General features: G+C 42.7%; 1 protein-coding gene across 1 annotated transcript in view; it reads right to left on the reverse strand.

The window, feature by feature from the left end:
- Positions 1 to 1,191: 1,191 nt before the first annotated feature.
- The window catches only part of LOC124805559 (protein croquemort-like), an 84,897-nt gene continuing 71,310 nt past the window's right edge, over positions 1,192 to 14,778 (reverse strand). Inside the window, exon 8 of the mRNA XM_047266126.1 lies at positions 1,192 to 1,405. Coding sequence (XP_047122082.1) covers positions 1,192 to 1,405 — 214 coding nt within the window. The remainder of the gene's footprint in view (positions 1,406 to 14,778) is intronic.

Raw genomic sequence — 14,778 nt, forward strand, 5'->3', positions numbered from 1 at the left:
TGCGGCCGGCTAGTACGGATATTCTGTACATATATGTTGTATCCTCTTTATAATATGATTATAAGTTCTGTTGTTTCTTTTACAGTTTGACAGTTTGTGTAGTCTTCACACCTTAGTTGTAACTTTTAACATTCACCTGAAGCTGGGACTGTTGACCTGAAGCCTGGTTCTGCTTTCTTTTTATTGGTAAATAAAAATTTGCTACGAGTGTTGCCGGTGTTATCAATCGTGATTAACATGGCTACACAATAGTTGTGGCTGTCATGTGAAGAGAAACATGTGGCATTTTAAAGAACCAAAGAAAAGTCTTAGTCAGTATAGCCAAGTGTAGAGTTAGGCTTCCGTTCTCCTGAGTACTAATCTGTTGCCTTATTGACTGTTCCATCCACCACGGTGGACACACAGAGCAAATGGCAACTTCAATACTTAATGAAATTTGCTTTCTCTTGTCATAAAAAGCCGTTTGATGTATATTTTTATGATGTAGAAAACAGTACACAAAAAGTTACGTCTTACACATTGTTACAGCGTTAAAAGTTGTCTAACTACAGTGACTAATAGTTGCTGAATTCTTCCAACTCGTCCGGCTGAGCTGGACGCTGTTGACAGGCAAAGAAAAAGTGCTCGTGGTAGACAAGATAACTGGCAGTATAAAAGTATCACAAAGACTCTGTAACAAACGTATAACATTGAAGAAATTTAAATATTAGTCAGTTTTGTATATTTACTTTTTAATTAGCATTAAGCATCTACACCAGCGTCAAATTCAGTCCCAGGATCAAATTTTCAACAGGCAGTCGAGTGTTTGCTGTAATGAAGCGACGGCTGGTTCAGACTGTGTGGCATAACAGACATTAAATCTGACTCTCCCGAGTGCAAAACTTCAAGCAGTCATTTGAGAACCCCTAAAAATCACAAAAGAAGCTTCAGGCAGGTGATATACACCACAGACTCTATGTTACGTTGTACCAGGACTGAGAATTCGTTCAGAAAAGTATTTGTCTAGTCTTGTCTTTCTTATGTGAGATGCTGCTGAATCTGATGCCGCCGGAGCGACAGCCGTGCCTCGATGGGATGCACGTCGTGAGGCGTACTTAGCAAGACAGTCCTCGTCCACTGCACTTGTCATATCCCACACAAAATGTCTTACCGGCGACTCCAGGCGCAGTTTATTCCGGGGGAATGCTCCAGTTACGAATCTTTCCATCCATGGCGCAGCGTCAACATTCCGCCGACGAACACCATTATCAAGCCGATGCCTGCCATGCCAAAGAAAAGACCCATACCGAGGGCAGGCGCATTCTTAATAAACTTTGCCAGCATAGCTAAATCTTCTGTTAATACTGCCTTCTGATTAAACCAGAAAGCCGGAAAATAAATTCTTCGGGGCAGCTTTTCGTAGAACCTGTGGACAAACAGAACTGATAAAAAGCAGAACGAAAATGTAATTAATAAAATATACTCCTCTGCTGAATACATTGTTTCACAGCGCTAGCTGTACCCTTGGAAACCCGCAGTACGAGCCAATTCGTTATGAAGCCCGACGCCATTATTTTAAGTGCTAAGCATTATTTGATTAAAAAGTATCGCAGGGGCTAAATTATAGAGAATCGACAACAATAGCTCGAAATTTCACGGAAGGTCCATTAATCACTAATAACGGTGCAACCAAAAGATAAGAGAAAAATAAAATTTCCTCCTTGTGGAATTCGTATTTCTGTCAAATATTTACTCTCGACGTAAAATTGTTACTGCTTTGCCTTATACTAAATACTCGTAGGAGGAACGACAAAATGCTCATTTAATACCAGACCTGCGAGGGTGTTTTGATAGGTCTGGTAAATTTCCACGAAAGAATGGAATATTTTTGTTGCACATTCATGGTTGGCAAGCTTGATTATTCCAAGAATCGTATAAAGAATTTCAGCAATTTGCAGCGTACAATTCATTATTGATAGCCCTTTGAATTGGTCAGTGTGTCCATTGCGATTCAAGATGAAGAAAAAAGTGTTTTGTGCTGTGGTTAAACATTTGTATTTGAAGTGTTGGACTGCGGCACAAATCAAAATTGAGCTGGACGGGGTTCACGCGGACTCCGCACCATCATTGAAAACCGTTTACTTTTGGATTAGCGGTAACAGTGGGGAAAGTGCATGAATTGGTCTTTCAGTTAGTTCCTCATCCATCCTATTCACCAGACTTAGCCCCAAGTAACTTCTTCCTGTTCCCTGACTTGAAACTCTGGCTTGCTGGGAACAAATTTTCATCAAATGATGAGGTGATAGTTGCGGTCAACGAATATTTTGCATGCTTTGACATAATCTATTTTTCCAAACGGATGAAAAAGTGTATATCTCTCAAAGGAGACAATGTCGAGAAGTAGGGTGAGTTGTTTACGAAACAAAGATTTTTTCTTGAGTTTTTATCAGACTTATCAAACCACCCTGGTAAATTTTATGATTTCATACATTATTTCCGATAAACTTCTTCGTGACTGTGCTTGATATTTGGCAACTATTCAATATTATCATGAAAATCGAACGCAGGTGGTATCAGTGCAGGGGGCAAACGCCCAAGAACAAAAATTGGAGCATGGCGTATCCCAGGGATCTGACGTAGGACTTCTCCTGTTTCTTATTTATCTCAATGATACAGGCTGTAACAATCACGTGTTACAACTTGCGGGTGACATCACTCTTTCTGTCAAAGAAAAAACTTCATCACAAACTCTGCAAGCAACAGATGTGCTCTTTGAAAACGTCAAAGAGTAGTTAGTCAAAAATGAAATGAAGACGAACGAAGCAAAAACACATCACCTGATAACAGCCTCAGGGCCGTTAGATGCCAGGATAATGTGGAGGCTGCCAAACTGCTCGGCTTCCCCGCTGACAGCAAACTATCAATGAATGTGCATACAGTGTACGTGCGTTCCAATCTCTCCCATGTACTGCACTTTTTGAGGACACTAAAGGGTGTATTAACTGACCAGTACCTAACCGTGTATTGTGCACTACTTCATAGCAACATTAATTAATTATGGGCTGCTGATATGGGGACACTCTTCAGGCTGCAAGAACCTATTGATGCTGCATTCAGGAAGACTGGAACACTGCAAGCTAATATTCACCCATTTAGGAATAATGGCTATTTTCAAGCGGTATGTATTTTTGTGCCTCATCAGTGGAAAAGAAAACCAAGGAGACTTTAGCATGAGGCAAGGAATTCATAATTATAACACAAGTAACAAGAGGAACTTTGAAGTACCAAACTGTCTACCGTGTGAAACACAAGAAACGTCCGATACACTGTCTCGAGATCTGTGATGTCTGCCGCCAGCAGCGTTCAAAAGGAAACCTGCGCAGGACTTAGAGAAACAACATCCTTTATAATCTACAGAAGAATTTTTCAACAGTCAACAGTGTGACTGGACAAAATAATGTTCTTTTCATCTGTTATATATATCGTTACCGTGTACACTTTCTTCATAAACTATATGAAAAACTGTAAAAAGTCTTATGTACGTAATTTTGACCGAGTCCATCCTGTCATGACTGGTAAACGACGCAGCTCTAGTAATAAAGTAATATGACTCTTGCTGTTTTTTGTGTCAACGTCCAAACATCGGCTCGAGCAACAGCCCATCAAATGTTTCGTTAACGTTTGGACTTAAAATGATTATTTCCGTTGCATGAATTGATGGTACCAAGGAATAGACAGAATTACCTTAGAGACAGTTTCATTACCAGTGAGCAGTTTTGAATATACGAGGGTCACTCCAAAAGAAATGCACACTATTTTTGTAAAAATACAGTTTTCATTCTGCATGTTTGAAAGTCTTACAGTGTGTAGATAAATCCTTCCCGCTTGTTTTCAAACGTAGTTCAACCTGTTCCCGGGAGTGGCGCCGTCACAGCATGTCTTCAAGATTGCTGCTACACTTGACGTTCGTCAGAAGCAACGTGCTGTCATAGAATTCCTGTACTGTGATAACGAGACAATGGGAAACATCCACAAGAGGTTGAGAAAGGTGTATGGAGATACTGCTGTCGATCGCAGTACAGTTAGTCGGTGGGAAAGCAGGTTACGTGATGAAAGCGGGCACGGCAATATTGAGGATTGTCCTCGCAGCGGCAGGCCTCGTACTGCACACACTCCAGACAATGTGCAGAGAGTTAACGAATTGATGACTGCTGACAGACGAATCACAGTGAACGAATTGTCACGCTATGTTGGGATAGGGGAAGGAAGTGTTTGCAGAATACTGGAAGTGTTGGCGTTAAAAAAGGTTTGTGCCAGGTGGGTTCCCAGGATGTTGACAGTGGCTCACAAAGAAACAAGAAAAACGGTATGCAGCGAACTTTTGGAACAGTACGAGAATGGTGGAGATGAATTTCTTGGAAGAATTGTGACAGGTGATGAAACATGGCTCCATAATTTTTCACCAGAGACGAAGAGGCAATCAATGGAGTGGCATCTTGCAAATTCACCCAAGAAAAAAAATTCAAAACAACACCTTCTGCTGGAAAAGTTATGGCTACGGAGGTTTTCGATTCCGAAGGACTCTTGCTTGTGGACATCATGCCAAGTGCAACCACCATAAATTCTGATGCATATGTGACGACACTGAAGAAACTTCAAGCTCGACTGAGTCGTGTTCGACCACATCGGCAAAAGCAGGATGTTTTGCTGTTGCACGACAATACACGGCTACATGTCAGTCAAAAATCCATGGAAGCGATCACAAAACTCGGATGGACAACACTGAAACACCCGCCTTACAGTCCTGATCTGGCTCCATGTGACTATCATCTCTTTGGGGAACTGAAAGGCTCTCTTCGTAGAACAAGGTTTAAAGATGATGACTCCCTTGTGCACGCTGCCAAACAATGGCTCCAACAGGTTGGTCCAGAATTTTACCAAGATGGCGTAAGGCAGTTGAGAGGGATCGAAATTATGTGGAGAAATGAAAATATTGTTCCTAAACGATGTATCTACACACTATAAAACTTTCAAACATGTAGAATAAAAGATGGATTTAAAAAAAATAGTGTGCATTTCTTTTGGAGTGGCACTCGTTTAAGGGGTTTTGGAGTAAAACTTTTTACAGAGATGGCATATTTTAAACGTACTGTACAATCATTATCGCTTCGAGACCCGCTTTGCGTTCTCCGGAGGACGCCACATGCCGACACCGGGTTTTGAACCTCATCTTCCTCTCATTATCATCAGACAACTCCAACATAACAGTGCACTATACACCCATCCATTAAACTCTCCTACACTCCACAAAGACACACACGGTACAACCATCACATTTCTAGAAGGAAAGGGGACCATGTGCGCTGAGAAAGAACGCCCTTGCCGCTATGCTGCTGAACCCACTCCATTGAATAGCCCAGCCAGCAATGCAGTATTTACATTTTTTTACCGTAAGTATTTTCGTTGTTGCCCACTCACCAAAAAACAAAAAAACAAAAAGCTTGTAATACGGTGCGTTCGGAAAGTCGCTGTGTACTGGAACATAAAAATGGTGGTCCATCTGAAGTTTCGGACGAGATTATCTCGAAAACTATACATCGGGTAAAAATAGTGGGCAAGACAAATTCGTAAGCTCAAAGGGTTACATCAAATGATACTACACGTGACTTCCAGCCCCCGCCCCCTTGGGTGGGGCGGGGGACAATTCTTAAATCTTAAATGGAAACACTCATTTTTATTGCAGATTTTTATTCTCCATAAAAAAGGAATCAAGTTTTTTCTGAAACATATTTTTAAACCATTGAGAGATGGCGCTGAAATCGAGAAAAAAGTAAAATTGGGGAACCACTCTGATTTATTTAGAATTATCAAAGAAAGACATATCAAATTGACAAAAAATGTGCACCAATTCTTTCGTTACGCCAAATTAAGCTATTTTTGTACAAAATGTACTGTATCCTACTTTTATCGTTACCGAGGAACAACGACATGGACGTAGTAGAATGACGTTCCCATGGGGTGCTTCATTAGTGTGAGTCCCCCTGCCTCTCACATGTTGGGGTGCTTCATTAGTGTGAGTCACCTTGCCTCTGACATGTTGGGGTGCTTAATTAATGAAATTAGCCACGAAGAAATTGTTCGAAGGTATCCCCATTTGCTTCAATGCATAAAGTCAATCGTCTGCGAAAGTTGTCCACAGTTTTGAGCAGCACATTCCGTGGTATGGCTGCACACGCTCTTCGGATGCGTTGCTCCATATCGTTTCGGGTTGTGGGCTGTCTCTCATAAACAATATTTTTTAAATACCCCCACAAGAAAAAGTCAGGAGATGTTAGGTCTGGTGAACGTGGGGGCCACCGACCAGGGCACCGTAAATTTAAAACGTTCCGCACATTTTTAGCATAATGGGGAGCTGCTGCATCCAGTTAGAAGCACATTCTTTGCCTAGTTTCTAAATCAACATCTTCCATTAGCTCCAGCAAATCATTGCGGAGAAGTTGTAAATAAGATTTCCCAGTAACATTTCGGTCAAAAAATACAGTCCTATCAAGTAACCGCTTAAAATTCGACACCAGACCATTAACGACCATTTGTGTTGATTGTCAACGGGTCTGTGCCAGTATGGATTGACAGTGGACCAATAATGACGATCCTGAGGATTTAATTCGCCATTGTTTTTGAAAATGGCTTCATCGGTGAACATAATGTATCTAAAAAAGTCATTGTCACCTCTTATCATTTCCAAGGCCCATTGGCAGAAATGCACGCTTATTTGCATATCGTTCGGCGTTAATGCCCGTGTCAGTGTGATATGATACGCATGACATTTATGTGCCGTAAAAATCCTCAAAACAGTTGATTTCGGTATTTCAGTTTGTCTGTGAATCGCACGACTACTGATATCGGGATCCAGTTGAACACAGGCGAGAACGGTAAGGGCACGAGCGTCATTTTCATTGTATTCGCGATGACGAAGGGGCGGTGCATATAGCCATTTCGAGCTCGTTGAGTGCAATTTCGAATAATGTTTTCGCTTGGATGTCGTCTGTTTGGGAATCGATCTGCATACAATTGAGGAGCTGCAGCGTAATTGTTATGGCATTCACCTAAAATTAACATCATATCTACAATCTATGCAGAAGGATAGTGAGCCATGTTTCGCTAAAGAATAATTTACTTTCGTCAGTTGATGTTTACAGTTCACAATCTGAAAGTGAAGTGCCGTCTGATCGCATTACACTGACCTTTATACTGAGGCACAGTTCGCAGTATGGTCACGGTAGCGCCAAAGTCTGGTGAGTAATGCAATTGTGAAGAGTTCCCTAAGGAGATTTTAATACCATTCCGCCTCCCTCCATTAAAAACTGTGGCAGGTAGGATACGTTTTGTAAAAAAAATAGCTTAATTTGGCGTAATGAAGGAATTGGTGCACATTTTGTATCGATCTGATGCGTCCTTCTCCAATCATTCTAAATAAATCAGAGTCCTTCAGCAATTTTAATTTTTCTCGATTTCAGCGCCATCTGTCAATGGTTTAAAACAATTTTCAGACAAAACTTTATTACTTTTTATGAAGAATCCGAATCTGCAATAAAAAAAATGGATGTTTCCATTTAAGATTTAAAAGTAATCCCCCGCCCCACCCAAGGAGGCAGGGGCTGGGGGTCATGTGTTAGTATCATTTGATGTCCCCCTTTCAGATTACGAACTTGTCTTACCTACTATTTTTACCCGATGTATAGTTTTCGAGATAATCTCATCCGAAACTTCAGATGGACCACGCTGTAGATTACATTGGAAATTCGAAACCACGTTTGCAGACCTGTTTTTTCATAGAAGCGAGATTGCTTAAGGGCGAAGCACAGGAAAGACGGATCACAGCGATCCGTCGCACGCGATCGCTTCGTAGACCGCTCGTGTGAGCGCAAATCGCAGCGATCGGTCGCTGATCGGTGATGGCAGGGAAATCCCAAGCAATCTGATTAATCGCATGTGAAGTGTGGCGGTATGCACGCGTGGCTGCAACTCGCCTTTCTAGTTACCAGTAAGCGTGCTTGTGTGGTTTTGTTTCGTTTCACTTTGCGCATGCAGTGTAAGAACCTTGCGTTAGAATTTACAATTATTCAGGGACCATGAGCCACTTTGAGAAGTGAAGCTGAGACCAGAGTTGCCGTTTATATTATTATTTTGCAGGGATTTGCATTTTGAAACTTTTTCTGTAGAATTAGAATTGGTGGGAAGTTCATAGTAATATTCACGGTACCATGGAGTACATCTGATAATTTGGGTTGTTTATGAAACAATCACACGCATTATTAAAGTTCTTAACTCCTAAACAAATGACGTGTCATAATGTTAAGTGTATGTTTTAATTTAAATGTTCAGGACAAATCTATTATATAGTTATACTCAAACTGACCTTTATCTCATGTAATGAAACTTTCATTCAAACACTTCGTAGAGAAAGCTATGGTAATCGGCAGTACTGATATCGAAAACTTTCTAGACACGTTGAGACTGCAAGTACTTCAAGTACTGTACTTGCAGTTAAACGATAGGACTAAAGAATCAAAAATGAATTGAGAACTAAAAAACGAAAAAACACCTTGTATTAGGACACTGGAATGATGTAAGGAACCCACTTAACGTCAGTGGATAAAATAATATATTGTATTAAGTAACATACGATCCGCAAGGAAAGCATTTCAAAACAAGTTACTACATTACAGTGCCCATTTTTTTGAAATTTGTTATTTGCATGTATTCTTGGGAATATGGAGATCTATTGCAGCTGCTGCTAAACATAGCAGTCCATTTTCGTAGTGGAGCTTCTCGACACAGTGACGTTCGTAGTAAGGGCTGAGATTCCTTGGCAAATAGCATGCTGCGGAAAGCCGCGATTAGTAACCCGAATGTGTGGTCCTTTAATTGGTTGAGTAACATGAACTGTTTGGATCAGCTGATGAAAGCTATTGAATACGATGTGCACCGTTCAGATGTCATTTTTTTTAAAATTATGGTGCTTTCAAATGAGGAACGTATTATTTTGTTGAACATGTGTTTCGATAAAGTGATAGATAGATGGATTAACTGCAGGAGGAATTTGCTGAAAAATTCCCGGGAAAGCCGTAACTCAGCGCAATGCGATTCGTCGACTAATTAAGAAATTTCGATGGGTAGGTTCAGTGTTAGATGTCGAACGAACTGGAGGACCATCTAAACCAAACGAGTAGAAGTTGCTGGAGATTTCTGACTCTTTGGAGCAGAGTACAGAAAAATCATTGCGCAAGTTGCCACAAGAACAGGATATCGGGATTGCAACCACGCATGATGTATTAGGCAAACGCTGAAATTGTTGCCATATGAAGCGACAGTAGTGTAAGAATTGGAAGATGCGGGTCATGAAAAGTGAATCCCGTACTGCAAATGGTTTACATCTCTTTCTTAAGAGTAATGCCACTGTTCTACTTGACGTCACCTTCTATATAGACGAGGACTGGTTCCACCTCTCTGATCATGTTAACACACAATACACACTATTATGGTCAACCGAGAATCCTAGAGCAGTCCTTGAAACACTACTGCACGATCTGAGAACTGGTATGTGGGAAGCAATATCAACATAGCGCATTACATTGCTTTTAATGTCACCGAAGGTTGTTTTGACTTTCCTGTATGCTGAGTCAGTCCTACCGACAATCATTTCTCTTTCCTTTCCTGCACTTCCTCTTTATTCAATTCCTCAGCGACTAGTATTTCTGTATTCCTGAGTCTCCCGGAAAGTCTTCGTACTTCCTCCTTTCATCAATCAATTTAAATATTTCTTCTGTTATCCATGGTTTCTTCGCAGTTACCTTCTTTGTACCTATGTTTTCCTTCCCAACTTCTGTTATCGCCCTTTTTTAGGGCTATTACTTATTGCTCTACCTATAGTCTTAGAGAATTTCAAGGGTATCTCGTCATTCCTTAGTACTTCCGTATCCCACTTCATTGCGTATTTATCCTTCCTGTCCAATCTCTTAAACTCCAGCCTCCTCTTCATCATCACTGCATTGTTGTTGAGTCTATATCCTGTTCTGGGTGCGCCATACAATCCAATATCTGATTTCGCAATCTCTGTCTGACCATGACGTAATCTAACTGAAATCTTCCCGATTCACCCGGCCTTTTCTAAGTGTACCTCCTCCTCTTGTGATTCTTGAACAGAGTATTCGATATTACTCAGCTGGTATTTCTCTTTTCTCATTCCTTGCGCAAAGCCCATATTCTCATGCAACCTTTTCTTCTACTTCTTCCCCTATAAATGTATTCTATACCCCCAGAACTATTAGATTTTCGTCTTCCTTTACGTACTGTATTACCCTATCTCATCATCTACAGCTTGCTCCTCCTGGATATCCGAAAGGCGGACTATTCCGGAATCTTTTGCCAATAGAGAGGTCATCATGACACTTTTTCAATTACAGGCCGCATGTTCTGAAGATAGACATTATGTGTCTGTTATGCAGTGGTTTCCATTGCCTTCTGCATCCTCATGTCGTTGACAATTACTGATTCTTCCGCCTTTAGGGGCTGTTTCTTACCTCAAGAACAAGAGAGTGCCCTTTACCTCTGTCCGCTCCTCCACATTCTTTGACAAGGCCATTGGGAGAATGAGACTGATTTCTTAGGCCAGAAATCTTCGGCCGACATGTTGATTATTACTCAAAATTTAAGCTGTGGCTTAATTAAGTAATGAGGAGGTATTGAATATAATTGGGGAGAAGAGGAGTTTGTGGCACAACTTGACAAGAAGAAGGGACCGGTTGGTAGGAAATGTTATGAGGCATCAAGGGATCACAAATTTAGCATTGGAGGGCAGCGTGGACGGTAAAAATCGTAGAGGTAGAGCAAGGGATGAATACACTAAGCAGATTCAGAAGGATGTAGGTTGCAGTAGGTACTGGGAGATGAAAAAGCTTGCACAGGATAGAGTGGCATGGAGAGCTGCATCAAACCAGTCTCAGGACTGAAGACAACAACAACAACAACAAGCGGTGGCGGATTTCGAACCCGGGACTAAGGGGAGCGGTACACCTCTCGATTGTATCCCATAATGTTTCGATGCTATAAATGTGATGCGATCTATGTGTCCAAATGATTAGTCGAATTGTCCAGGAAGTTCTTGAAACCAATCACGAACTAGTGTGGACCGGTGACATGGCGCATTGCCACCCATAAAAATTCCATCGTTGTTTGGGCATATGAAGTCCATGAATTGCTCCACGTGGTCTCCAAGTAGCCAAACATAACGATTTCCACTCAATGATCGGTTCAGTTGGATCAGACGGCCAGGTCCGTTCCATGCAAACACTGCCCACACCATTATGGAGCCACCACCAGATTGCACGGTACCTTCTTGATAATTTGGGTCTATCGCTTCGTGGGCTCTGCGCCACACTCGAACCCTGCCATCAGCTCTTAGCGATTGCAATCGGGACTCGTCTGACCAGGCCACGGTTTTCCAGTCGTTTACAGTCCAACCGACTGGTCATGAGCCCAGAAGAAGCGTTGCAGGCGCTGATAGCAAAGGCACTCGCTTCGGTCGTCTGCTACTATAGGCTATTAACACCAAATTTCGTAGCACTGTCATAACGAATACGATCTTCGTACGTCCCACATTGATTTCTGCTGTTATTTCACGGAATGTTGCCTGCCTGTTAGCACTGCAATTCTACACAAACGCCGCTGCCTCCAGTCGTTAAATGAAGGCAGTCGGCAACTGCGTTGTCCGTGGTGAGAGGTAAAGCCTGAAATCTTGATATTCTCAGCACACTCCTGATGCTGTGGATCTCGGAATACTGAATTTCCTAACAATTGCGGAATGCTCCATGCGTCTAGCTCCAACTACCATTTCATGTCCAAAGTCTGTTAATTCCCATCGTACTCTCATAATCACGTCGGAAATCTCGTCACAAGAATCATTTGAGAAAAAATGACAGCTGCACCAATGCACTGTCTTTTTACACCTTGTGTAAGGGATATTACTGCCATCCGTATATGGGTAAAACGATATCCCGTAACTTTTGTCACTCACCTGAAGATGAGAGGCATGTAGGCAATTGAAATATTGGATAGTATTAAAAAAGCTGGTGAGTGCTTCATGAGTAACAACTCATCGAAAAACTGAGATACTCTCTTTGGCAGTCCGGTCTTCTGTTTTGTATCAGTACAACTTTCCCTCCTGTCAGGATTGTGTTGTCTGACTCAAAACCACAGTTACTTTCCTGTTGGTGAATATTAACTGCCTGACGAAAAGTAAAGGGGGAGGAGGAAAGGCAATGAAACTTCACGAGTTGAGAGGATTTGTGATGTGATTTCAGTGACTAAAAGATATACACTACTGGCCATTAAAATTGCTACACCAAGAAGAAATGCAGATGATAAACGGGTATTCATTGGACAAATATATTGTACTAGAACTGACATGTGATTACATTTTCACACAATTTGGGTGCATAGATCCTCAGAAATCAGTACCCAGAACAACCACCTCTGGCCGTAATAACGGCCTTGATACGCCTGGGCATTGAGTCAAACAGAGCTTCGATGGCGTGTACAGATACAGCTGCCCATGCAGCTTCAACACGATATCACAGTTCGTCAAGAGTAGTGACTGGGGTATTGTGACGAGCCAGTTGCTCGGCCACCATTGACCAGACGTCTTCAATTGGAGAGAGATCTGGAGAATGTGCTGGCCAGGGCAGCAGTCGAACATTTTCTGTATCCAGAAAGGCCCGTACAGGACCTGCAACATGTGGTCGTGCATTATCCTGCTGAAATGTAGGGTTTTGGAGGGATCGAATGAAGGGTAGAGCCACGGGTCGTAACACATCTGAAACGTAACGTCCACTGTTCAAAGTGCCGTCAGTGCGAACAAGAGGTGACGGAGACGAGTAACCAACGGCACCGCATACCATCACGCCGGGTGATACGACAGTATGGCGATGACGAATACACGCTTCCAATGTGCGTTCACCACGATGTCACCAAACACGGATGCAACCATCTTGACGCTGTAAACAAAACTTGGAATCATCCGAAAAAATGATGTTTTGCCATTCGTGCACCCAGGTTCGTCGTGGAGTTCACCACCGCAGGCGTTCCTGTCTGTGATGCAGCGCCAAGGGTAACCGCAGCCAAGGTCTCCGAGCTGATAGCCCATGCTGCTGCAAACGTCGTCGAACTGTTCGTGCAGATGGTTGTTGTCGTGGAAACGTCTCCATCTGTTGACTCATGGATCGAGACGTGGCTGCGCGGTCCGTTACTGCCATGCGGATACGATGCCTGTCATCTCGACTACTAGTGATACGAGGCCGTTGGGATCCACCACGGCGTTCCGCATTACCCTCCTGAACCCACCGATTCCATATTCTGCTAACAGTCATTGTATCTCGACCAACGGGAGCAGCAATGTCGCGATACGATAAACTGCAATCGCGATGGGCTACAATCCGACCTTTATCAAAGACGGAAACATGATGGTACGTATTTCTCCTCCTTACACGAGGCAACACAACAACGTTTCACCAGGCAACGCCGGCCAACTGCTGTTTGTGTATGAGAAATCGGTTGCAAACTTTCCTTATATATATACTAAGATGGTATCTGTTATTTCGGACATGTCCGAAAGAACAGATACCATATTAGTATACACAGGGTGTTTCAAAAATGACCGGTATATTTGAAACGGCAATAAAAACTAAACGAGCAGCAATAGAAATACACCGTTTTTTGCAATATGCTTGGACAACAGTACCTTTTCAGGCGGACAAACTTTCGAAATTACAGTAGTTACAATTTTCAACAACAGATGGCGCTGCAAGTGATGTGAAAGATATAGAAGACAACGCAGTCTGTGGGTGCGCCATTCTGTACGTCGTCTTTCTTCTGTAAGCGTGTGCTGTTCACAACGTGCAAGTGTGCTGTAGACAACGTGGTTCATTCCTTAGAACAGAGGATTTTTCTGGTGTTGGAATTCCACCGCCTAGAACACAGTGTTGTTGCAACAAGACGAAGTTTTCAACGGAGGTTTAATGTAACCAAAGGACCGAAAAGCGATACAATAAAGGATCTGTTTGAAAAATTTCAACGGACTGGGAACGTGACGGATGAACGTGCTGGAAAGGTAGGGCGACCGCGTACGGCAACCACAGAGGGCAACGTGCAGCTAGTGCAGCAGGTGATCCAACAGCGGCCTCGGGTTTCCGTTCGCCGTGTTGCAGCTGCGGTCCAAATGACGCCAACGTCCACGTATCGTCTCATGCGCCAGAGTTTACACCTCTATCCATACAAAATTCAAACGCGGCAACCCCTCAGCGCCGCTACCATTGCTGCACGAGAGACATTCGCTAACGATATAATGCACAGGATTGATGACGGCGATATGCATGTGGGCAGCATTTGGTTTACTGACAAAGCTTATTTTTACCTGGACGGCTTCGTCAATAAACAGAACTGGCGCATATGGGGAACCGAAAAGCCCCATGTTGCAGTCCCATCGTCCCTGCATCCTCAAAAAGTACTGGTCTGGGCCGCCATTTCTTCCAAAGGAATCATTGGCCCATTTTTCAGATCCGAAACGATTACTGCATCACGCTATCTGGACATTCTTCGTGAATTTGTGGCGGTACAAACTGCTTTAGACGACACTGCGAACACCTCGTGGTTTATGCAAGATGGTGCCCGGCCACATCGCACGGCCGACGTCTTTAATTTCCCGAATGAATATTTCGATGATCGTGTGATTGCTTTGGGCTA

Source organism: Schistocerca piceifrons, chromosome 7 (genome assembly GCF_021461385.2).
Source record: "Schistocerca piceifrons isolate TAMUIC-IGC-003096 chromosome 7, iqSchPice1.1, whole genome shotgun sequence".
Lineage (NCBI taxonomy): Eukaryota > Metazoa > Arthropoda > Insecta > Orthoptera > Acrididae > Schistocerca > Schistocerca piceifrons.